At 40.4% G+C, this 27,545-nt stretch overlaps 1 protein-coding gene across 5 annotated transcripts in view; it reads right to left on the bottom strand.

Annotated features, from left to right (window-relative positions):
- Positions 1–27,545, bottom strand: part of scube2 (signal peptide, CUB domain, EGF-like 2) — a 159,575-nt gene that overhangs the window by 122,277 nt on the left and 9,753 nt on the right. For all 5 annotated transcript variants that reach the window (XM_043705873.2, XM_043705878.2, XM_087996162.1 and 2 more), the window contains exon 4: positions 7,094–7,228. In XM_043705873.2, the coding sequence (XP_043561808.1) occupies positions 7,094–7,228 (135 nt within the window). The remainder of the gene's footprint in view (positions 1–7,093; positions 7,229–27,545) is intronic.

Raw genomic sequence — 27,545 nt, forward strand, 5'->3', positions numbered from 1 at the left:
TAATACTAAGGAAGAAGTAAATACTAAGAGGAGGACATGGCAACCACAGCTAACAAGGGAAATCAGGGACACCATAAAAGCCAAAGAAAAAGTATACAATGTGGTGACAATTGGTGGAAAGCCAGAGGATTTGGAAATCTTTAAAAACCAACAAAGGATAACTTAAAAAGCAATAAAGAGGGATAGGATGAATTATGAGTAAGCTAGCTAGTAATGTACAAGAAGATTTCAAAAGTCTTTTTTAAGATATATGATAGGTAAGAGTGAGGCAAGAGTGGACATTGGACCGCTGGAAAATGAGGATGAAATAGTAATGGGGATCAAAGAAATAGCAGAGGAACTGAATATGTACTTTGCGTCAATGTCCACAGTGGAAAACACCACTGACATATTAGAATTTCAAGGGGTAGAAGTGATTGTACTGCCCATCACTAAGGAGAAGGTACTGGGGAAGCTGAAAGGTCTGAAGGTGTAGAAATCACCCAGACAAAATGGACTACATTCCAAAGTTCCAAAGGAGATGGCTGAGGAGGCTGTAGAGGCATTGATGGCCATCTTTCTGAAATCACTGAGTCAAGGAGGGAGTCAGAGAACTGGAAAGTGATTAAGGCAACACCCCTATTTGAGAAGGGAGGGGGACAGAAGGTAGGAAATTTTAGGCCAGTTTGATAGGTCATTATTAAGGATGAGATTGCAGAGTACTTGGAAGTTTGTGCTCAGTCAGCACAACTTCATTAAGGTCAGGGGTCTTGTCTGACACATCTGCTAGAAATCTTTGAGGAGGGAATGAACAAGTTAGACAAAAAAGAGAGAGCCAGTTGACATGATTGATCTGGTCCTCCAGAAGTCCTTTGATAAGGTGCCACACAGGATGCTGCTAAATAAAATAAGAATTCATGGTATTAGGGGAAAGGTACTGGTGTGGATGTAGGATTGGCTGACTGGCAGAAGGCAGAGAGAGAGGAGAGACTAGAACCCAAAGGCACAGCCTCAGTGTGAAAGGTGACCCTTTGGCACTGAGGTGAGGAAAATCTTTTCAGCCAAAAAATGGAGAATCTATAGAACTCATTGCATAGAAGCATGTGGAGGCCAAATCACTGTTGTATTTACGACAGAGATAAATAGGTATTTGATTAGTAAGGGAATCAAAAGGGGAGAACAGTCAGGAGAATGGGGTTGAAAAACCTATTAGCTTCGATTGAATAACGGAGCAGATTCAAAGGGCCGAATGGCCTAATGTTGCTCCTATATCTACATTCTTATGGTCTTACAGATTTGAGAATGGAAAATTGTATTTGATAAACTTGATGGAACTGGTCCTGTATTCTCGGGAGTTTAGAAGGACGCAAAGTGACCTAATTGAATCCTACAAAATACTTAAAGAGACCGAAAGGGTAAATGCAGGGACGGTACTCAGGTTGGGGAGCCTAGAACCAGTGGGCAAAGTTTAAAAATAAGCAGGATATCCATTTAGGGTTGAGATAAGGGATTTTTTTTAAAACTCAAAGCATGCCATTCTTTGGAATTCTCTTTCCCAGCGGGCAGTGGAAGCGGTCTTTGAATGCATTTGAATTACAGGTTGATGGACTTCTAATTATTAATGGAATCAAAGATTATGGGAATAGTGTAGGAGAAAAACATTGAAGAGTTCAATCAGCCATGATGATAGTATAAGGTGAGATTCATAGACAATATTAAAGAGCGTATGGGGGTTGTGGAGGAGGAATGGAAAATAGAAGAAAATGAGACAGAGTGAGATGGGGATTCAGGACTACGGTGAAGGGAGTTAGGGAGAGAACAGAATATAGCCCGATCCACAAGGCAAATGGGGAAGCAGCAGAGGCAGCAGAATGGAGGATATCTATGATTTCTCTAGGATTTAAAGCACGACTGCGTTTAACTCATTGTACAATTTGTATTATGAGAAAGGAGCCAAGAAGTCAGCAGATAATAAGCAAATATGAGTCAACAATGTACTCATTTTATATTTTCTTTTTGCCTTCTATCCTAAAAAAATACCAATATTCCCTTTAGTAGAATTCAAGACCTTAAAATATATTGCTGAAAAACCTCTCAGAACACTGTAAATTAATGAAAGCCAGATTTCTTTAATATGCTTCATCCCCTCCCCCAAACTACAGGGAGCCTTAGTAGAGAACACAGGTGTCAAATTTAGTCCAATTTGTTCATAATTTACACTTCCAGTTTCTTGTCAACACCAATAATGTACGGCATCTAATAAGTTCTCAAATATCAAATCTTTTTTTTAAGGCAATGACTAACTTCAGGTAATGGTAAAGAGGTCAAAGCTTAGCTTCTAAGGTTGGGGAATCAATTAATACAGATTGATTGCATCTATAAATGGGATTTCATCCAGTTATAATCATAACACTACTGTTTGTAAGAGTGGTAGAACATTACCACTTGACAAGAGTGGTGGAAATAGATGATCAACAATTTCAAAAGGAAATTGAACTGGCTCAAGAGAATTAAGGTTGAACTCCTATCGAGATAGAGTGGGGGAATGGGACTAGTAGAAATTTTCTTTTTACAAAAATATCAAAGTCCGTTCCAAACCATTTCAAACTGAGCACAATGAAAAATGCAATAAAATCCTCTTCTCTGTTCAAGATGTTGCACTATTAGATGCCTCAATTCAATCACCGCACAATTGCATATATATGAATAAACTAAATGCACTTATTAATACTACCTTGCTGCATTTTGAACAAGGAATAATGAGTCTTTTGGGGAATATGTAATGGTTCAAGTGTAGAAGTGCAAAATACAATTATTTCACTCAATGGAAAAAGTAAAATAACGCTTTTTTTAATATACTGTTGGAATTATAGGTTGTTGCTCTCAAGATTCTGTTGAGAAGGATGGAAGAAATGTATACAACAAAAGTGCACTTTTCTTTGCAGTTTGCATATCATAATCTTACACAAAATAATATAAATAGCAAGATTTATATAAATAGCAGAGCAAATCTAACATAAAACATACGGGAACACAGAACCAACCCAGTTTCTCATTTAATACTAAGTACTAAACGAGAAACACTAACAGCTAACAAATTAGAATGAGTATGCTAGCAAATTAGAAAGTCATATTTCTCTGTTGGGCAGTTAAGAATGCAAGAACTTGGAGCAGGAGTAGGCCATCTGGCCCTTCATGCCTGCTCTGCCATTCATTTAGATCAGGGCTGATCTTTTCACGGCCTTAGCTCCACTTACCTGCCCCCTCACCAAAACCCTTAATTCCTTTACTGATCAAGAAATGATCTATCTTAGCTTTAAAAGCATTTACTGATGCAGCCTCAACCACTTCACTGGGCAGGGAATTACAAAGATTCATAACCCTCCGGGTGCCATCTCACCTAATAGAACTAATTAAACATAATACATTTCAGTTAATCCACTGAAGCTGTGAGATCACAGAAACAACACTTCAATGGATTTAATTTATTTTCTCCCAGTACATTTTCCTCATGTCAACTTTTGCTATTTCCATTTCAGAGCACCACTGTCTAAAATGCCAAAGTACTGCTTCCTACTCAGGTGTGCTATTGATCTCATTAATCAAACCTGTCACTCCAAAAATACCAGTAGATACACGTTTTTACAAGTACTAAACAGCTTGGAAGACATTTTACACTATAACACACCTACCAAATTGATTAAACAAACACAGATTCCAGCCAAGTTAAATTATGGTTCCTTCATCTTGCATATTCCATGCACATCATTCAGATGGAATTGAGTACAGTTAATGAGTGAATACCGTCAAACTGACATTGAAAAAAATACTTTGCACCACAAGACAATGAAAAGGTTCAATATCCACATACCCATCTGATAACACGTTGTCCTCATAATGTGCCCAATGTATGGTAAAGGGCATTGGATTCTTAAGTACTCTCGTTATTTGATCTACTGCAAATGAATACACTAGTTTAATGATCTACCAAACGATCTCTTTCTTTATTTTGTCTTGTTATACTTAAAACTCAAAGCAGTGTTTTCTTAACCAAAATAAAGGTCTGTTCATTTTAATTTTGAAATAATAAACAAGAGAGAAATAAAATTGTAAATTGTTTGCAAGCTGAAAACCTTTCAAATGATGTGCAAATCAACTTATGGTATAACTGAAAATATCCAAAAGTGGAGACATTTGCAAGGATTTATCAACAACACCTTATCCATTTTCAATTCTTTTCCCTTCTTCAACAACATCATGAGAAGTCTGGATTTAGTTTTGGTTTTAGAATGCCAGAGACTGCTTTCAGATAGTTATATGTTAAAACATGGAATGTTGTGTTCAAACATATTTATTGCATTGCAAAATTGTTTGAATAAACAAAACTGTTTACATCACTGTCAAGGACAGAGGGTTGTTAACCACTTCCAGAGTTAGAACTTATTTCACATTACTCAGTTGTACAATTTTGAAGTGTTGATTGACCAAAATACTACAACTCTACACATTTCTCAGAAAAGTGGTACTATCCAATATTTGCCATACTATGTTGCAATAAAAAAAACTGCAGCATGCAGCTGATAATATGACAAAAGAAAGTCATCTTGAGCTTCAAACTTCAATGTATTAATCAGTGCTAAATTAGCCCATCTCAAACAAATGGTAAAATTTGTCACACATAAGTGTATGACAACTGACCATGGATAATGATGGAAAAATTCGATCAAGGTCAGCGAGTTTTGAGATTTGTAGCTCAGGTTGAGGCTTTGGATGTAGGGTTGCTCACTGAGCTGAAAGGTTCACGTTCAGACGTTTCGTCACCATACTAGGTAACATCTTCAGTGAGCCTCCAGAAGAAGCATTGCTGATGATTCCTGCTTTCTATTATATGTTTGGGTTTCTTTGAGTTCGTGATGTCATTTCCTGTTCTTTTTCTCAAGGGGTGGTAAATCGGGTCCAAGTCAATGTGTTTATTGATAGCGTTCCGGTTGGAATGCCATGCTTCTAAGAATTCTTGTGTATGTCTCTGTCTGGCTTGTCCTAGAATGGTTGTGTTGTCCCGGTCGAAGTGGTATCTTTCCTCATCTGTATGTAAGGATTCTAGTGAGAGTGGGTCATGTTGTTTTGTAGCTAGTTGATGTTCATGTGTCCTGGTGGCTAGTTTTCTGCCTGTTTGTCCAATGTAGTGTTTGTTATAGTCCTTGCACGATATTTTGTAAATTACATTAGATTTGCTTGTTGTCTGTATAGGGTCTTTCAAGTTCATTAGCTGCTGTTTTAGTGTGTTGGTGACTTTGTGGGCTACCATGATGCCAAGGAGTCTGAGTAGTCTGGCAGTCATTTTCGAGATGTCTTTGATGTAGGGGAGACTGGCTAGGGTTTCTGGACATGTTTTGTCTGCTTATTTGGGTTTGTTGCTGAGAAATCTGGGGACTGTGTTCATTGGGTACCCGTTCTTTTTGAATACACTGTACAGGTGATTTTCCTCTGCTCTGCGTAGTTCCTCTGTGCTGCAGTGTGCATTAGCTCATTGGAATAATGTTCTAATGCAGCTTCATTTGTGGATGTTGGGATGATTGCTTCTGTAGTTCAATATTTGGTCTGTATGTTTTTCTGTAGATGCTAGCTTGAAGTTCCCCATTGGTTGTTTGCTCTACTGTGACATTTAAGAATGGCAGCTTGTTGTTGTTTTCCTCCTCTTTAGTGAATGTTATGCCAGTAAGGGTCTTAATGGTTTTGCAGGTTTCCTCTAATTTGTTTCGTTTAGTGATGACAAAGATGACATAGCGAACCCAAAGTTTGGGCTGGATGGTTGCCAGAGCTTTTTGTTCAAACTTTGGGAACACATCCATTCTAGGACAAGCCAGCCAGAGACACACGCGAGGATTCCTAGAAGCATGGCATTCTAACTGGAACTCTATCAACAAAAACATTGACTTAGACCCGATTTACCACCCCCTGAGAAAAAGAACAGGAAATGACATCACCATAGGAAATGACATCACCAACCCAAAGAAACCCAAACATATAAATAGAAAGCAGGAATCATCAGCAATGCTTCGTTCGGAGACTCACTGAAGATGTTACCTAGTATGTTGACGAAATGTTGAAACATAAACCTTGCAGCTCAGCAAGCAAACCTCCATCCTGATCAAGGTCAGTATTCTTATTATCCACAGATCTTATAAGAGATCTGTGGTGAGGTATAAGTTCAGCTACAATGCTCCAACCAGCCAAATAATTGGGCAACACAAGAATAACTTGTATGTTGGAGGCAACACTGGAAAGCAACTTATTTCCATAGAGTTCCCTCCTAGGAAGAAGTCAATAGACAAAGATAGAAAGAGAAAAATTGACAGAAAATCTCATTTAAACAATTAGCTTTTTATGTCTTAAATTTGCATCAATCCAGTACCATCCTAATTACTCAACCGCTCATTTTGAGAAGCAGATATTCATTTCTTGAAAATAAATGAGAAACTTCATTAAAGATGAACAGCCAATGTAGGAAATCACTAAGTTTTCAACAAGTAGGAATTATGAAGTAGTGATGATTAAGTCAGGGTTACTGAGAATTCAGAACAAAGGAGGAGGAAAAAAAGGTTGGCGGGCTCAAGGAATTCTATTGCTTTAAATTTCTGAGGATGAGAGATAATTGAGACGATTGGTCTGAATTTAATAATAAAGAGAGGAACAACAACATGTAAAATAATTTGCAAATAGCTTGTGGAACAAGAAAAGAGCACTGCTCACAAATCAATAAACTACTGAAAAACAAAAATGATGAAAAAGTAGATGGAAAGCAGTCTAGAATTTAGAGAATGATCACCCATCAGACAACTATTATCAACTTTTTAGTAATAGATCATAACACAGAAGTTCATATGATTTATGTAGTTTGTATATACAGGTATTTAACTCAATTGATAAATACTGTAGTAGATAAACAGGATTCCCAAGAATTGAAACAAAGTTCCAACTGTCTTGTTATCTACTTGAATAATATTCTAATTCTTTCGCAAAAAACTGAGTAAAATTATGACCTATGTATACTGTTTTCAATTACAATGACAAAGAAGGAACATTGTTAGACAAGGTTTCATGGTAAACGTACCTTCTGAACGATGAATACAGGTGTGTTGATTGTCACTCAAAAAGAATCCATCCTTACATTGACATTCATAACTCCCCACTGTATTTACACAGGTCTGTTGGCAACCGCCATTGTTAAATATACACTCATCCACATCTAAAGAAAAGAATACAGAATTATTTAAGCACTCATTTCTGATTTATTAAAACCTCTGATTTAATAATAATGAGTTAACTCTTGAACCTTGAGATTAGTTTATTAACAAATAAAATAACACTTACATTTTTCTTGCATGCAATACTTATGCTACAAAAGAAGTTCATGTGTCCATACAAGTAAAAAAGTGATTCATAATCAATATCTCCGCAGCATTTGGTTTTGTCAATGTTGACAATAGTATAACTAAAGTACCAATAGCTATGTAATATACTTTATGAGTTACCATATTTCAAAACTATAAATTAAGATTATTTTCTTTTAGAATGGCTCAGTTAACTGAGGAAACTTCCTGCATTCTCAGGAATCCTCAAAACTGAGGGGCAATCCACCAACACAGTTCAATTAACTAAATCTGAAGGTGAGCCAAATGAAACCAGACATCATTCTTACTACCACAAATTCTTGATAAACCTAATGCAAAGTTCATAATATCACAAGATAAGGATTTAACATTTAGAACATAGAACAGTACAGGCTCTTCGGCCTTTAATGTTATGCCAACCTTTTATCCTACTCTAAGATCAAACTAACCTACATACCCTTCATTTTACTGTCATCCATGTGCCTATCCAAGAGTTGCTTAAATGTCCCTTATGTATCTGGCTCTACTACCACTGCTGGCAGTGCATTCCTTGCACCCACACTCTGACATTTTCTCCAATCACCTTATAGTTACGCCCCCTTGTAATAGCCATTTCTGCCCTGGGAAAAAGTCTCTGTCTATTCACTCTATCTATGCCTCTCATCATCTTGTACACTTCTACCAAGTCGCCTCTCACCCTACTTCACTCCAATGAGAAAAGTCTTGCTCCTGCAACTTTTTATCATAAGACATGCCCTCCAGTCCAGGCAGTGTCCTGGTAAATCTCCACTGCACCCTCTCTAAAGCTTCCACATCCTTCCTAAAATGAGGCGACCAGAACTGAACACAATATTCCAACTGTGGTCTAACCAGGGCACTATAGAGCTGCAACACAACCTCACAGCTCTTAAACTCAGTCACCCTGGTAATGAAAGCCAACACACCAAATGCTTTCTTAACAACTCGATCAATGTGGGTGACAACTTTGCGGGATCTATGAGCATGGACCCCAAGATCCCACTGTTCCTCCATACTGCCAAGAATCCTCCCTTTAACCCTGTATTCTGCATTCAAATTCGACCTTCCAAAGTGAATCACTTCACACTTTTCCAGGTCGAACTCCACCTACCACTTCTCAGCCCAGTTCTGCATCCTGTCTATGTCCTATTGCAATCTCTAACAGCCCTCCACATTATCCACCATTCTACCAACTTCCATGTCATTGGCAAACTTACTAATCCCCCCTTTCTCTTCTTCATCCAAGTAATTTAAAAAAAATCACAAAGGGCAGAGGTCCCAGAACAGACCCTTGCAGAACACCACTTGTCTCCAAGCTTTGCATCTACTACCACCCTCTGTTTTCTATGGGCCAGCCAATTCTGGATCCAGATAGCCAGATTTTCCTGTATCCCATGCCTCCTTACTTTCTGAATGAGCCTACCATGGAGAACCTTATCAAATGCCTTGCTAAAATCCATGCACACAACAACCACAGCTCTGCCTTCATCAATGTGTTTTGTCACATCCTCAAAGAATTCAATAAGGTTTGTGAGGCATGACCTGCCCCTACAAAACCATGCTGAATATCTCTTATCAAACTATGGTTTTCCAAGTAATCATAAATCCTGTCTTTCACAATCCTCTCCAACAGTTTGCCCATCACAGATGTAAGATTGACTGGTCTGTAATTCCCAGGATTATCCCTATTCCCTTTCTTGAACAAGGGAACAACATTTGCCACCCTCCAATCATCACGCACTGCTCAAAGATCATTGCCGAAGGTGCAGCAATCTCTTCCCTCGCTTCCTGTAGTAACCTTGCGTATTCCTATCTGGCTCAGGGGAGTTATCTATCCTTACGTTTTTTCAAAATTTCCAGCACATCTTCCTTCCTAACATCAACCTGTTCGAGCACATCAGCCAGTTTCATGCTCTCCTCACAAATGGCAATACTGAAGCAAAATATTCATTAAGGATCTCCCTTACCTCCTCCAACTCCAGGTACAAGTTCCATCCACCAGCCGTGATAGGCCCTACCTCACTCTGCACTCTGGCCATCCTCCTGTTCCTCACAAGTGTAGAATGCCTTGGGGCTTTCCTTAATCCTACCAGCTAAAGCTTTTTCATGCCCTCCTCTAGCTGTCCTAAGTCCATTCTTCAGAACCTTAATGGCTACCGTGTAACCCTCTAGAGCCCTGTCTGATCCTTGCTTCAACCTTAAGTAGGCTTCCTTCTTCCACTTGACTAGATGTTCTACATCCCTTGTCACCCAAGGTTCTCTCACCCTACCATCCTTTCATTGCCTGAGTGGACAAACTTATTCAGCACTATCAGCAAGTGTTCCCCAAACAACCTCCACATTTGTGTTGTACACTTTCTTGGGAACATCTGTTCCCAATTTAGGCACAGCAGTTCCTGCCTAATAGCATTGTAATTCTCCCTTCCCCAACTAAAATACTTTCCCATACCCATCTGTTCCTTTATGATATTGTCCCAAACAAAGTCATGGAAATTATATTTATTAAAGACATTCTTAATCTATCTGCTCATTTTGTTATCATACACCTCTGGTACAGCTGGTACTTGAACTTTCAAGCCCAGAAGTAGAGATACTACCACTGTGTAACAAGACTCCTTATAATGCTCACCATTATAATGAAGTGAAATCAGTAAGTAATAAAGCACAACAACAATTAACAACTTTCAAATCAGCAATTAGGTTACACTTAATGCTGCTAATTCAAAGGAAATGGTTGAAATTCATTAAGGAGGTATTGAGTGGGTCATCAAAATCTTTGGATCATTGCTCACCCATTTGCCATGGTAAATATAGCAGTCTCAGGGTCACCATATGTTTTAATTTGTACTAAAAACATATCTCCCAATGCTATTTGAAAGTACTTCCTCTCTCATCTCCACCTTCAAAGCCCTTGGTTCCAACAAATTACTTACCTTTTCCCTTCCTAGTCATTGCTGTAGTCCATCTCTCAGCTTCGCTTAGTAAAACATAATGGAGGTAATAGAGGTCTCACCCATCAGCTATGGAGCCATCAGGAACTTAACATCACACTCTCTTTCAGAAAGACTACTGATTTAAGTACAACTCAGGTGCTCAATTGGACAGCAATGGACTATTCACAAGTGTTGCCAGCCAGAGGAATGAGGTAGTTGCTGCTGCTGTTGTTGTTACTCCCAAACAGGAAATTAGCAGGAAGGTGACAGTGTTCCTATTTGCCACCTTCCTGCTAGTTAAATACTCACACCACCACACTCATCAGGGAGGAGGCAGTTTCACTGCAGCAATGGCAGAGACAATATAGAAATTGCTGGACAAGCTTAGCAGGCCTGGCAGCATCTGTGGAGAGAAACCTGTGGAGTTAACGTTTCAAGTCGAATGAACCTTCGTCAGAACTGGCAATGGCAGATCTGGCTTGACCCCATCCATAAGGTGTCTCTCACCAATAACCTACCATTATTCTGGAATCACTGTGGAGGGCAAAGAAAACTCCAAATTCTTGATTTTCTTTACTAATCTCTTCCTCCAACCACTCTCCTCTGGTCCAATTTAGTCTCAGCTCTAAGGATTTCATGACCTTCCGTAGAACCAAGATAAAAAGATAGCCTGGAAGTTTGACTATGGCTGTATATAGGCACATAGGGCACGATTCCTATGTCTTTACAGATAAACCCAATATTGGATCTCAGCTCTTATTATCATAGAATTGCCAACTTGTACCTCCCACCCATTACCCTTTGTCCATTCCATCTAGCTCATCTAATGTCCAATATAGCATAACTCAGAACACATCCTGACAAAAATATTAGTTATGAGTCTATTGATGCCCATATGACCTAGGAGCAGAAGTTGGCTATTCAGCTCATCAAGTCTGCTCCACTATTCAATGAGAGTAAGGCGGAGCTGATAATCCTCAATAACACTGTCCTGCCATTTCTGCACAATCCTAATTCCGTTACCAATTTTAAAAAAAATCAGTATCTCAGCCTTGAATATACTTCATGACCCAACCACTACAGCCCTCTGTGATAAACAATTCCACAGATTCACTATCTTCTGAAAGAAATTCCTCCTAATTCCTGTATCAAATGGGCAACCCTCTGCTCCCAGACTTTCTTACAAGGGAAACAAGCTTCCCACATATACTCTGTCAAGTCCCCTAAGAATTTGTTTAATTCAATAAGGTCTCTCCTATTCTACTAAACTCCAATGAGTATAGGCCCAACTGACTACCTCTCTCTTCATAAACAGACCTTTCATATCCAGGATCAACCTATTGAACCTTTTCTGGACTGCCTCCAATGTCAGTACACGTTTCCTTACATAAGGGGCACAAAACTGTTTTAAGTACTACAGTATGACTTGTATAGTTTTAGCAAGATGTCCCTATTTTTATATTCTGTTCCCTTTGAAATAAAGGCCAACATTCCATTTATCTTCTCAGTACCTGCTGAATTTGTACGCTAGCTTTTTGTGATTAATGCACGATACTCGCAAATCCCGTTGTGCTGTAGCTTTCTGCAATCTTTCCCTATATAAATAATATTCATCTCTTCTATTCATCCTGCCAAAGTGCACAACCTCATATTTTCCTACTTTATATTCCATCTGCCAAGTTTCCACCCACTTAATCTGTCTATATGTCTCTGCACAGTCTTTGTGTTACCCCCAGCATTTGCTTTACCATCTTTGTATATGCAAACTACATTCAATGTCGTTATTCAAATCATTAATGTATGTTACAGATAATTGTGGTCCCAGCACTGACCCTATAGCACTCTACAAGTTACAGGTTGCCATCTGAAAATAACCCCCCCCCATCCTAACTCAATTATATTTGTGAGTCAATCCTCTATCCATAATAATATCCTAACTCCAATAAATTTGGCTCTTCTGTTTTAAGTAGCCAACTTGTGGCAACTTGTCAAATGCCATCTGAAAATCCAAACATATTATACCCACCACTTCGCCTCATCTACCCTGCTTGTTACCTCCACAAAAAATTAGAGTAATTTTGTTATCCATGACGTCCCCTCCACAAAGTCAGGCTGACTCATATTTCACATTTCTCTGCTACTACAGCCTACATACCAGTCTTTAACATTTTCCCAATATCAGACATTAAGCTAACTGGATTATAGTTACTTGTTTCATAGAGTCATAGAATCATAGAGATGTACAGCATGGAAACAGACCCTTCGATCCAACCTATCTAGTTCTGTTCTTTAGTCTCCTTTCCTTTTTAAATGAAGGAATCACAGTAATAATTTTCCAATTTTTGGGACTTTTCCAGAATATGCTGCAGAATGTTCTCAAGGGAGAGGGTGAGCAGCCAGAAGTCATTGTGCACAAATGACATAGGTGAAATTGGAGTGAGGTCTTGCATGGTGATAATAGAGATCTAGGAAAAATATTACAAACTAGGACGTCGTTGGTGATAATCTCCAGATTACTTCCAGTGCCACAGCTAGTGAGGGTAAGAACAGGAGGATATGGTAGATGAATGTATAGCTAAAGAATTGATGCAGGGGGCAGGGATTCAGATTCTTCGATCTTTGGGATCTTTTCTGGGGCAGAGGTGACCTGGTCAAGAGTTGCACCTGAACTGGAGGGGGACCATTATCTTGATGGCCAAGTTTGCTAGTGCTGAAAGGGAGGGTTTAAATTAGATTGGCAAGGGGGTTACAGAACCGTGGCTAAGGGCAGCTTAATGTGCCAGGGTACAGGTGCTGCAGGCAGGGCCTGGATGAGTTGGACCGAAGGATCTGGTTCTGTGCTGTACACCTCTATGACTCTATGACAGAGGTGGTGGAAGGAGGGGAGGGGGAGATGCATTTTTGATTAAGGCAAGTATCACAGGTAAGTAGTCCGAGATGAAATAACTGAAGGAACATCCAGTGAGCTTTTGTGGGTGGAGCTAAGAAATAAGGAGGGGATGGTGACATTACTGGGGTTGTAATGTTGGGCCCAAATAGTCAACAGAATTAGAGGAACAAATATGCAGGGAGACTGGGGGAGAATTGCAGGAGCAATAGGTTGTCATAATGGGGGAGTTTGATTTTCCTAACATAGACTGGGACTGCCAGAGCATTAAAATCTTAGATGGGGTGGAATTTGTGAAGTATGCTTAGGAAAGTTTCCTCAAGCAGTATATAGAGAGTCTTACTCAGAAAGGGGCAAAGCTCAACCTACTGTTGGGAGATAGGGCAGGACGGGTGATGGAGGTGATAGCGGAGAGCACTTTGGGACCAGTGACCACAGTTCTATTAATTTCAAAATAGTTATAGAGAGGGACAAAACTGGTCCAAGGATTCAAATTCTAAATTGGGGAAGGCAAATTTTGATGCAATTAGACAGGAGATTGCAGGGGTAGTTTACAGGCAAAGGGACCTCTGGCAAGTGGAAGGTCTTCAAAAATGAGATAGCTAGAGTTCAAAGTCTATATGTCCCAGTGAGGTGAAGGGCAAGGTTGGCAGGAATAGGGAACCCTGGATAACAAGAGATAATGAAGCTTTGACCAGAAAAAAAAAGAGGCATGGTTCAATTACAGGCAGCTGGGATCAAGGGAATCCCTGGAGGTATACAGGGAAAAAAAGGAGTTTACTGAAGAAGGAAATCAGGAGGGCAAAAATAGGCGCATGACATAGTCTTGGCTAAGGAGATTGAGGGAATCCAAAGAGGTACTTTAAGTATATTAAAGGAAAAAGAATACCTGGAGAGAGAGTAGGGCCCTCTCAAGGACCAAAGTGGGCATGTATATGTAGATCTGCAGAAGATGGGCAAGTTTCTCAATGAATATTTCTCCTGTGTTTACCATGGAGAAAGACAAGTCTTTCTTTGTCCTAGACCAGATGAACACAAGAAAAAAAGTATTTGATTTTGTGTCTCTTTTCAGCAATATTTAAAGTTCTCTACTATCAAGTACTAATTAATTTCAGCAATGAAAAATAAAACTGTCAAATATAATCCAAAAGGAATTTCTTTTATCTGTAGCACTAGATCAAATTTGACACTTTTAGTTCCAACTTCTCCATTAACGCTGGCCTTACCCCAAATACACTGCAAATTTGGCACCTTTGTTTATTTTCCAGATTCCACAAATACTAATACAGTATTATCACTAACAGTTGGTAATGTTGGATAAGTGTCTGAAACAATTACATTTCATGCAATATTAAAAACTTAGGGTGGTTTGGTAGAGAAGGAAAGCTGCAATTGATCAAACACTTTTGTTCCTGCTGTGAACCAGAACCAACCTCTCCTGGCTTCTGAACAGTCCGGACATGAAGTTGTCACAGCTGAAAATCCCCTTAGTTGCAAAGGATGTACAGGAGGAGGTCAAGAGTCTATCATCCTCTAAGCACAGTATTGCCGCAAACTATGGATATCCCAAGACACCATCGCAGAACTATGCCATCTGCTGGCTGCTGGCCTTGTCACTGTTATAATCTGAATGGCTGGGTAGCTATCCTACCAATGGCCATCCTGGCGACAGCTGCACTAAACTGTGACGCAACTGGCTATCTCCAAGGACCCACTGGGGACCTGTGTAGGATCTCTCAATTCTCAACTCATACATACATCAAGGCTGTTACTGATGCAACTTGTGGCAGATCGCACACATCATCTCTTTTCCTGTGACAAGGTCAGTGCTACAGCTCAGGCACTACAGGCCTTGCCAACAGAGACTTCACCCAGGCTCAGGGGGCTTCTGACAGTACATATCACATTGAGAATACCATATCATAACACAACAGACCAACAGAAAAGTATTCCATTGTATTAATGTACAAATCATCTTCAAAGTCTATGCCAGGTAACCCTGGAAGCTGCCATGATGCCTATCTCATTGAGAACAGTCATGTTTCTGTTTTGCTTCAAGGGCTGGATACCTTACAAAGACAGTTACTGAAAGACAAGGACAACCATCTGTAATCATAGCTGAAGGTTTCATTATGCATCCCCTGACTGCAGTCAAATATAAATACGATGCTGCTCATTCTTTCACCCAGGCCATGGTGGAGCAGATGATAGGCCTCCTAAGAAAGGATAGGTCTTGGGGTGCCTTGCAATACACTTCAGATAGAGGGTGCTGCAAAATCCTTGCATGCCGGGCTCTTCACAACTGGAGAAGACAAAGAGGGGATGTGATGGTGCTGAATAGTTAGGAAAGTAGTCTTCTATGGGGGAAGATGAATATATTGAGCAAGAGGAACATCATCTTCAGCGTGATGGAGCACTGTGGTATCAAATGCAATAAGCCAGACAGGACTTAAATTGATGCTCACTTCCAATAGATGTGAGCTGGGTGCAGTGATCACTCATTGATCGTAAAGGAGTGCAAACAGCCCAGTTTTTTTTGTCTCCTTCTTTTTGCTGTTGTTCAATAAAAGTGAATGTTCTCAACCTTTGGAAGCTTCCCAGCTTGCACTGTCCCACACTGAACAATGATGATGACAATGACTAGGGGAGATGATGGCCAAGTAGTATTATCACTAGACTATTAATCCACATTCCTGATGAAGAGCTTATGCCCAAAATATCGACTCTTCTGCTCCTCAGATGCTGCCTGACCTGCTGTGCTTTTCCAGCACCATACTTTTCCATTAGTAATTCAGAGACTCAGGTTTGAATCTTGTCATGGCAGACGATGGAGTTTGAAATTAAGAGTCTAATGATGACCATAAAACCATTGCTGATTGTAGGAATAACCCATCTGGTTCACTAACAGGGAAGAAAACCGTTATCTTTACCAGGTCTGGCTGACATGTGATTCCAGATGCGCAGTAATATGGATGATTCCTAACTATCCTCTGGGCAATTAAGGATGGACAACAAATGCTAGTCAAGCATGTAATTCCCACACCTTGGGAATGAATTAAAATGACAAGATGCTATGCTATCCACTAAGGAAAGAGTAGCTTTCCCATTGATGGAGTTTTAAATGGTGGCCTTTGTGGCTTGATTCTTGCAGCTGCAATTATAATAGGTGTGGATCAGAGAGGTAATAATGTAAAATAACACAGTTATGAATGCATGCTTGTGTGTGTGATGAACTGCCATCCGTGGCACTTAGCCCTCAAACTTCTTTTTCATTTCTTGCTACAATGTGCACTGTGAAAGCTAGTTCCAGGCTGCGGCAGAAATTAACCTGGTACACAGCTGGACTTTAAATTCAACGTCGGCACCTGAAATCCCACAAGGTTCTGGCAGTGGTGACTACTTCCACTGCTGGGGAGCAGTCGATAATACAAGCAGAGTGCCTTAGAGGTGTGGTGCATACATCACGGGGGAGAACAGAATAAAACTGCATGAGAAAATTCATTAGGGGTCATGAAGGAAACTTCTCCATAAAACTCACTAAAGTTGATACTTAACTAAGTTTTTGCTAAAATTCAGCCCATCATACAGTGTACTTCAGAGGCTCATCTATGTATAAATCAACCTCATTCAGTACATGTTGTTCACATATATTCTAAGAGAACATCACACTCATTGTGTTCTATTTCATTGTGCTACGCTTATGTTATGAAGAGAGACTGACACATTTGCTTTCACTTGCATTATAATCCAAGCAGACACAAAGAATCAAAATAATGGACACTGTATCAACTGTAATTTATAAGTAGTTTAGATCAGCTACAGAATCAAGTCAGAAATTCAAACATTACTCCAAAGACTTGAGCAGACAATAAAGGCTGACTGCCCACTGCGGTGGAGGAGGGTCTCATGCCACCGAGCCATCATTTCAACCAATGAGCCAAGAAAAAGATTAACTATTCACTTATTGCATTAACTGGTGCTTCCCACTTCCACACATAGCTGGTGTCAGTTGCACAGGGATATTTGAGGAGTTCAATTCACACAGTCCAACAACTTATTTGGTTATTTTAAATGCCTTCATTGCTCAGTCCTTTTGAGTATAGGAGTTGAGAAGTCATGTTGAGGCTGTACAGGACATTGGTGAGGCCTCTTCTGGAATACTGTGTCCAGTTCTGACCACCGAGATATAGGAAGGATATTATTAAGCTGGAGAGGGTTCAGAAGAGATATACCAGGATGATGCTGGGTATGGAGAGTTTGAGTTGAGTTATTACAAAAAAGGTTGGATAGGTTGGGACATTTTTCACTGGAGCGTAAGAGGCTGATAGAAGTTTATAAAATAGAAGGATTTCGATAAAGTTAATGGTAGTTATTTGTTTCCTAAGATGAGGGACTTCAAGACGAGAAGGCACATGTTTAAGGTGAGAGGAGAGACATTTAAAAAAGACATGGGTGCAAATTTTTTACATGGAGGGTGGCTCATGTATGGAAATGAACTTCCAGAGGAAGTGGCGGATATGTGTTTACAACATTTAAAACACATTTGACTAAGTACATGAATAGAGAAGGTTTGCAGGGATACCAGCCAGGAGCATCCAGGACAGATTAGCTTAATTTAGGATATTAGTCAGCGTGGACTGGTTGGACCAAAAGGTCTGATTTTGTGCTGTATGACACTATGAATGGCTCGTAGACAATATATCTTTAGCTGTGCATACTCCAATCATTTCAAGGCTGCTGATGCTGAATCTCTGTGCAGCAGTGAGTTCTCTGAATTCTCTCTACCTAACCACACAACAGCCTGAGGCCCAATCAAGGAAATTACTTAAAAGTTTGAACTCTGAGAATTCTGAATCAGCAACCTGATTACTCCTAAACTCTGCACTGTGGAATCTGCTGCAAAGCCACATATTGCTTGGTAGACAACAGTACAACCAACCATCCATCTGTTTTTGCCAGCTCTAGCTTGGGGACTCCTCTGTACCCAGCCATATCTTTAACAGGTGTAATGTAGACTGAAGTGTGTACTGCGGATGATCCTACTTAAATGACATTTTCTCTAAAGAAGATGACAGAGTTCAGAATCCCTAGGAAAAGCAGAAATATATATTCTCCATGCAGCCTGCATCAATCCATCTGCCATGACCACCTGCTCCTCTCATTGATGACCTATGACTCATCTGTTACTAAGATAGCAAGATCATTTTTGTTACCCTCTAGGAGTGCTGTAGCTGTGCCATGTTTAGTGCAAGTGCTGAGAATGACACACGGTCCTACGAGAGGCTGTCTGACCTGGGGACACAAAACTTTCCCACTCAAGCCCTTTAATACTTCTGTGGAACTGCACTGAGTTATATATGGTAGTTTATAATTTTCTTATACATTCAAGTGGCTGTTTTACTCTTATCAGGTCCACAGACATTAAGAAGAGTTATTAGACTGGAGTTAAAAATCACACAACTTCAGGTTGTAATCCAACAGGTTTATTTGGAAGTACTAGCTTTCAGAAACCTAGTACTTCCAAATAAACCTGTTGGACTATAACCTGGTATTGTGTGATTTTAATTTTATCCACCCCCCCAGTCCAACACCAGCACCTCCACATCATATTAGACTTGAAACATTAACCCTGTTTCTCTCTCCACAAATGCTGCCAGACCTGTTGAATTTCTCCAGCATTTTCCGATTTATTTTAGATCTTCAGCATCCAGACTATTTTGGACTTATACAAAATAAATATAGCTAAGGACAAAAGACTTCACAGATAGCTTTTAAAACAGAATTGAATAATTATCTCACAGGGGTACAGGTAAAAAAAGTGGAGGAGTGGGACTGTTGCTGTCAGAATGTTGGCATCGATATGATGATCCGAATGCTCTTCTCCTGCACTATAATCATCATATGACTGTCCTGGTCTCCATATTTTAAATTGGATATAGAGGCACTGGAAAGGGTGCAGAAAAAATTTACCTGCATGATACCAGAACTGAGAGGGGATGCTTATCAAGAAAGGCTAAATAGGCCGGAGAGATGACATCATAAAGGTTTTTAAAAGAATGAGAGAGTTCAGGTAGATGTAGAGCAGTCATTTTTGATTGCAGGGAGCACCAAACTAGGCGGGCATGAATAATAAGATAGTTAGCAATAAATTTACATTCAAAAAGTAATTCTTTGCCCAGAGTGGTAGCAATGTGGAATTCACAATCACAAACAGCAGTCAAGGATAACGGGAGTAAAATATGCCGATAGGACTAAATGGATGAGGTGGGAGGAGGTCTGTGTGGTGCATAAATATCCATGTAGCCCAATTGGGTTATTCCTGCCATGAAGACTCTTTGTAATTCTATGATGTTCTGTGGAAGGCCTTGTTGAACAAATACAGGCAGCTATGTTTTAGCCTTACCTGCACAACTTCTTTCAGGTCAGCCATTCTCTTCTTGACCCATGGTGACATCCTCAGATTTTGGACTGAGAACTTACTCATTTCTCCTTGCGACATTTCCCTTCCATGTTTGTTGGCCTAATTGGTTTTGGAGAGGGTGCCTTCTATATCACCTAAACAACTTTGTTTCCTTAGTTGTAAAAGTTAACCAACTTCATATGCATGATCATTTTGGGAGGCAGTGGCACAGTGGTATGCTCACTGGGCTAGTAAACCAGAACTACCAGGCTAATCCTCTGGGGTTTGGGTTCAAATCCTGCCATGGCAGATGAAATTTGAATTCAATAAAATCCTGGAATTCAATCTGGCCTAATGGTGACTGTGTAACTATTGTCAATAGTTGTAAAATCCCATCTGGTTCACTTTAGGAAGAAAATCTGCCATCCTTACCTGGATAACATGGACCCCCAGACATAGTTAACTCTTAATTGCCCTCTGTGGAATAAATACTGGCCCAGCCAGCAAAGCCTCATTCCATCAATAAGTTTTTTTTTAAATTAAATGGCTCTGTAAAATCATGCTCTGTGCTTCCTTATGAAAACATGAACATTTTAAAATGTCATAACAGCACTGTACCTTACTCTAATCAGGTTGTTTGGTCATTGCCTGGAATATCTGGAGGTACACCACCTCTGTGGTTTCATCATTTAATTGTAGAGTATTGCATGGCACAGAGCTACATAGATCTGGAATACCCAGTGTTCTGTTCATGCTTGCATTGAGTTAGACAATTGTTGATTCAAAAGCACAAGATCGAAAACCAATCTGAGAGCTTCACTGTTGGAGAACTGGCACAATGGTCAGTGGTTAGTACTACTGCCCCAAGGTGCCAGGGACCCAGGTTCAATGCCAGCCTTGGGTGAATGTGTGTGTGGAATTTGTACATTCTCGGTGTCTACATGGCTTCCTGCCAGGTGCTCCGGTTTCCTCCCATAATCCAAAGGTGTGCAGGTTAGATAGAATGGCCTTGTTAAACTATCCTTTAGTGTCCTGGTTAGGGGGGGGGGATTAGTTTTGGAGGCATACAGCATGGAAACAGGCCCTTCAGCCCAACTCATCCATGCCCATCAGGTTCCCTAAACTGAATTAGTCCCATTTGCCTGTGTTTACCCCTCTAAACATTTTCTATTCATGTACCTGTCCAAATCTTTTAAATGTTGTGATTGTAGTCACCTCCATCACGTTCTCTGACCGCTCATTCCATATATGCATCACCATCTGTGAAAAAATTGCCCCTCAGGATAAATCTCTCCATTCTCTCCTTGAACCTATGCCCTCCAGTTTTGGATTCCCCCAACTTGGGGAAAAGTCCTTGGCAATTCATCTTATCTTTCCCCTTCATTATTTTATAAACCTCTAGAAGGTTGCTCTTCAGGCTCCTATGCTACAGGAAAAAACAAATCCCAGCTTATTCAACCTCTCCTTATAACTCAAATTTTCCAGTCTTGGTAACATCCTTCTAAATCAATTTTTGCACCCTTTCCAGTTTAATAACAACCTTTCTATAGAAGGGCCAATTGAATTGTATGCAGTACTCCAAATGAGGCCTTACCAACGTCTTGTACAACCACAACATGACTAACTCTTGTACTCAATGCTTTGACCAATGAAGGCGAGCGTGCCAAATGCCTCCTTCACCACCGTCCTACCTGTGACGCCACTTTCAAGGAACTATGTACTTGCATCCCTGTTTCTCTGTTCACCAACACTCCTCAAAAGGTCCTACCATTAACTGAGTAAGTCCTGCCCTGGTTTGTCTTGCCAAAATGGAATATCTTGCACTTACATCAATTAAACTCCGCCTGCCATTCCTTAGTCACTGGTCCAGTTGATCAAGATCCCATTGTACTCTTAAATAACCTTCTTCATTTCCACTATAGAACTAGTTTTGGTGTCATCTGCAAACTTACTAACCACGGTCCCTATATTCTCATCCAAATCATTTACATCAATGACCAACAACAGTGGACCCTGCTTATTTTACTCAGCTTCCTAAGCAACTAGTTGTGGTTTTGAGTCAGACATAGAGGCTCAAGCACATTTCAGTCCAGTAAGGTAAAGGTACAGTCACCATAATTGCAGAGGACCGCACTCTCAGGAGAGAGAGAGAGAGAGAGAGAGAGCATGAGAGCATGACTCGTGATGGTTTAACCTTAGCAGGCCTCAGGTGAGATGAGAGGTTGTAAAGGAGAACCCTTCATAGTACCCACAATTTTGGCATCACTTAGCTTCAGCAAACCTTCTCAGTCTGGTGCTGTCTCAGGGAGCAGTGTACTGTGGATTAGGGCACTGTCTCCCCTCTCAGTTAAACATAAAGTAACAATATTACTCTTCAAAGGAGAGCTCTACCCTTGCCATCCTGGCCGACATTTCTTCCTCAAACAACATAGAGACAAGTTTCTGAATTGTAAGTGGAAGTGTTTTACAGCTGGCTAACAACTTGGAAGCCAAAGAGAGGAGGTTGCAACTGAAGACTGTTGTAAAGTGCTGTACCTGTTACCATGCAGACAATAGTACATTATAAGATTCTCACAAACTTTGGTTGTGCAAGACCAATCAGCTCATGGGGATGGAACCCAATTCTGGCAAAGGATGAGGGATGAATGTCTTGATTAAATGATTTTCCAACCTTATGGTAATACGGGGTCACATGTATAGGGAGGGGTGCTGGGTGGCTCTTCAGAGGGTCAATGGGCCAAGCGGCCTCTTTCCACATTATAGGGATTCTGTTATTCTGAGAATCTATGATTCTACTCCAGAGCAATTTCTAATTGAAAGCTACTTTCAATAGGAAGTTTTATTATGAAAGACATTTACAAACATGCAAATTAAGAGCAGGAAGTAGTTCACTTATCTGCTTGAGCCTGCCCCATTCACTAAGATCATTGCTGATCGAACACTTCAAAGCCTTCAAAGCCACTCAATCCTCATAACCCTGGACCCCACTAATAATCAGAAATCTACCAATCTCTACCTTAAATATATTCAAAGACTGAGCTTCCAGAACTCTTTGACGAAAAGAATTCCAAAGGCTCATAATTGAGTGACTATATAAATAGGAGAGTAGTAAACAGTTTGGTTAGAGTTTTGTGGTAAGTAGGGTGAAATAAAACTTTGACAAGAAAAGCATATTTCTGTACTCTGACCTACCTTTAACCTCTGGTGTTTAATAGGATAACCTCCTTAGTTTTCTATTCATTTTCCCTCACATTAAATAATAACATTCTATTGCTTTCTATTTCTATTACTTTCCTAATATCAGCCATGACTGAATGGCGGAGCAGACTCAATGGGCTGAATGGCCTATTTACTTGCTATATTAGCAATGTTTGCACTGGGCTATCCAGATCGCTCTGTATTCTAGAGTTGTGTAATCTCTCATTTTAATAATATACTTCTTTCTTCTTTTTCATCCAACATGGATAAATTCACATTTTTGCACATTATATTCCACGTGCCAGATCTTTATCCATTCACTTAACCTACATATAGCTCTTTGTAGCTTCCTTATGTCCTCTTCACAAGTTAATTTCCTACATATCTTTGAGTCATTAGCAAATGCAGCAACTATACTTTTGGTTCCTTCACTAATGTATTTATATGAACTTGTAAAAACTTGAGGCCCCAGCACTGATCCCTGTGACACACTGTGTTACAACTTGGCAAACAGAAAATAACTTTTTCATAGGTAGGTGCTGTACATGGAGGTTGGTGGGGTGGTAGGTGAGGACCAGTGGGGTTCTGTCCTGGTGGCGGTTGGACCAGTGGGGTTCTGTCCTGGTGGCGGTTGACCAGTGGGGTTCTGTCCTGGTGGCGGTTGGACCAGTGGGGTTCTGTCCTGGTGGCGGTTTTCCCTCCCCTCCCCTATCAGCGTTCTGAAATTTACCCCACCACCAGGGATATATTTCCCTCCCCTCCCCTATCAGCGTTCCGAAATTGACCCCACCACCAGGGATATATTTCCCTCCCCTCCCCTATCAGCGTTCCGAAATTTGACCCCACCACCAGGGATATAGTTCCCTCCCCTCCCCTATCAGTGTTCCAAACCACCTCCAAACGGACCCCACCACCAGGGATATATTTCCCTCCCCTCCCCTATCAGCGTTCCGAACCACCTCCAAACAGACCCCACCACCAGGGATATATTTCCCTCCCCTCCCCTATCAGCGTTCCGAACCACCTCCAAACGGACTCCACCACCAGGGATATATTTCCCTCCCCTCCCCTATCAGCGTTCCGAAAAGACCACTCCCTCCGTGACTCCCTCGTCAGGTCCACACCCCCCACCAACCCAACCTCCACTCCCGGCACCTTCCCCTGCAACCGCAAGAAATGCAAAACTTGCGCCCACACCTCCCCCCTTACTTCCCTCCAAGGCCCCAAGGGATACTTCCATATCCGCCACAAATTCACCTACACCTCCACACACATCATCTATTGCATCCACTGCACCCGATGTGGCCTCCTCTATATTGGGGAGACAGGCCGCCTACTTGCGGAACGTTTCAGAGAACACCTCTGGGACACCCGGACCAACCAACCCAACCACCCCGTGGCTCAACACTTCAACTCCCCCTCCCACTCCACCAAGGACATGCAGGTCCTTGGACTCCTCCATCGCCAGACCATAGCAACACGACGGTTGGAGGAACAGCGCCTCATCTTCCGCCTAGGGACCCTCCAACCACAAGGGATGAACTCCGATTTCTCCAGTTTCCTCATTTCCCCTCCCCCCACCTTTTCTCAGTCAAATCCCTCGAACTCAACACCACCTTCCTAACCTGCAATCTTCTTCCTGACCTCTCCGCCCCCACCCCACTCCGGCCTATCACCCTCACCTTGACCTCCTTCCACCTATCGCATTTCCAACGCCCCTCCCTCAAGTCCCTCCTCCCTACCTTTTATCTTAGCCTGCTGGACACACTTTCCTCATTCCAGAAGAAGGGCTTATGCCCGAAATGTCGATTCTCCTGTTCCTTGGATGCTGCCTGACCTGCTGCGCTTTTCCAGCAACACATTTTCAGCAATAACTTTTTCATGCCAACTTTGTTTCCTATTAGCTACCCAATCTTCTGTTCATGTCAAAATGTTACCCCCAGTTCTATTTTCTGTAATAACCTTTGATGTGGCCAGTTATTAAGTATCTATAAAATCTAAGTGTAGTAAATACACCAGTTCCCCTTTATCCACAACACATTATTTGTTCAAATAACTGTTTACTTGATGCTTTAGTGTGTAAAGTTGGTCAAATATAATTTCTCCTTCAATAAGCCAAGTTTACTTCGTCTGATTATCTTGAACTTCTCGAAAAGCTTTGCCATAATGTTTTTAATGATAGCTTTTAATCACCTTTCCTCTGACAGATGTTAAGCTAACTGGTCTTTGGTTCCCTGTTTTCTTTCTCCCTCCATGTTTATATTAACTAATTGCCAATTCAACAGAATCTTTCCTGAATTAAATAAATTTTGGAAAATCAGAAATACTTTATCAACTATCTCACTTCTTTAAGATCCTGGAATAAACTTCATGAGGACCTGGGAATTTGTCAACATACAACTTCAACAGTTTGATCAATACTGCTTGCATGGCGATTATAATTTTGTTGAGTTTCTCCGTTCCTTCCATTTCCAGTACTTCTAGGATGTCACTTGGACCTCCAAAGTGAAGACCAATGAAAAATGCCTGCTTAGTTCATCCGCTATTTCCTTATTTTTCATTCTTAATTATCTAGACTCACTTTTAATCAGACAAATATTCACTTTGGTAACTATTCTGATACCATCCTAATAACTCTTCATCTCGGCCATCTTTACTCATTTGATTTTTCCAGTTGATATGTTCAGTAAATACCTTCATGATTAGCACCAGACTTTTCTGACAAGCTCCCATTACTTTGTCCTTTATATTCCATCTCACCATGTGGTTACTATTTAGGGGGTTTGTGTACCATCCCCACAAATGACTCTTGTCTTAATTCTCTACACAAAAGTAACCTCTTACATGTTGCTACCCTGTATTCCTGATATCCTATACACATATTGAAGGCTGATTTGAAAATCAAGTTGAACCTCTTCACATTATTTCACAGATTAGCTGTAATGAGTCCAAAAGTGTGTGGACACAAAGGGAAATGTTGATAATTCTCAATTCTAGATGGCCAAGTCACAGGCTTAGCCGGTCAAATCTTATATGCCAGAAGACAGCACAACTTTACACATCACAGGGAGCTTTTATGTACTCCACCACAATAAACTCAGAAGAAAATGGACAGTAAACAGAGGGATTAGAAGGTATCTGCAGTATGTATATTACCTCACTTTCTGGAGCTTAAGTGATGTCTGCTAGTTCGTAATGCTGCCACACGGAGCCCCTCAGCCCAGAAGTTATTCTGTGCCTAGCATTAGGTATGTTAGGTATCAAAAGAAAGCTATGACAGTCTCAAACTTGCCCACACTAAAGCATTAAGTAAACAGTTGTACACACAAAGACTGAATTGAGTAAACACATTTAAACTCAAATATAACAAAATATACATTATTTAATATACACCTCTAAATTTTACAAAAGACGTGTAAATAGACACCTCATGTAAACATCACACCTAACATTAACCTTTACATTTTAGCAGATTCTGTTTCACTAACAAAGTGCCTGATATAGATTTACAAGGCGGAGGATTTTACTGAACTCAAATACTGATGGACATTTTTTTGGCAATGGGAGAAGAAATACACCAAAATACATCTGTTAGACAGAGCCAAATTTGAGGCGAAGAGTAGACATTGTACCAATGACAGCCTCCTTCCCACTGACATATATTCATGTTCCTCATCAAATTTGCTTATCACAGCCTGTGAACAAATGCTGTTTCAATTACACAATAAATATGAGTGGCACTGCTTAGTTCTCTTAATCTGATATTTCATGTAATCTGGACAACTCATTTTTCCATTCACTCATACAGACAGCACAGTGGTTAGCACTGCTGCCTCACAGTGCCAGAGACCCGGGTTCAATTCCCGCCTCAGGCGACTCTCTGTGTGGAGTTCAGGTGCTCCGGTTTCCTCACACAATCCAAAAATGTGCAGGTTAGGTGAATTGGCCATGTTAAATTGCTTGCAGTGTTAGGTGAAAGGGTAAATGTAGGGGAATGGGTCTGGGTGGGTTGCGCTTCAGCGGGCCAGTGTGGATTTGTTGGGCCGATGGGCCTGTTTCCACACTGTAAATAATCTAATCTAATCATGTTAGTAAGAAGTAGACATGTGTGACATGATGTTTATCAAGCAATATCAATATTTTTTGCTAAAATGAATGAATGGAAGAAGATATACCTCTGTGTTCAAACTCTTTTATATATCAAAATCAAACTGCTCCATAGGTAAACCAAAGAAGTGAGAAGTGACAAGAGGTTTTAAAGTTGCAACATCATACTTTGTAATTACTCCATCAGCTAAAGAAACACACAATGCTACACTAAATAAGTTTTTGCTTGCTATTGTCTCCAAGATTATTTTCAACTATTCCCAAATCACAAAAGAGACAATGTTACTCTATTTGTAATCTTGCCTCCCTATCTTCTACTAGTCTCACTGCCCAGGAATCACCATCAGCATCATTTTGAAGAACTGGGAGTGAGTTTTTATTTTATTAAGTCAGGACAGATTTATCTGAATATGTGCTTCAGATGCCACAAATATCTGCAACTATGAAAGAAACCTGCAAACTAAACAGTCCTGTCTTCCTGAATTAATTGAATGTGGTCAGAAAGAAGTCAACTGTCTAGACCATCTTGTCATTTTGACTAAGAGAAATGCAGACTTATGAAGGAGGATGAAATGGTAATGTAGAGGGGGAGAAAATTGAAACAAGCATAAATTTACCATTAAATTTAA

This window comes from Chiloscyllium plagiosum, unplaced genomic scaffold (genome assembly GCF_037043375.1).
Source record: "Chiloscyllium plagiosum isolate Xiang-an unplaced genomic scaffold, Cpla_swu_hap1 HiC_scaffold_18, whole genome shotgun sequence".
Taxonomy (NCBI): domain Eukaryota; kingdom Metazoa; phylum Chordata; class Chondrichthyes; order Orectolobiformes; family Hemiscylliidae; genus Chiloscyllium; species Chiloscyllium plagiosum.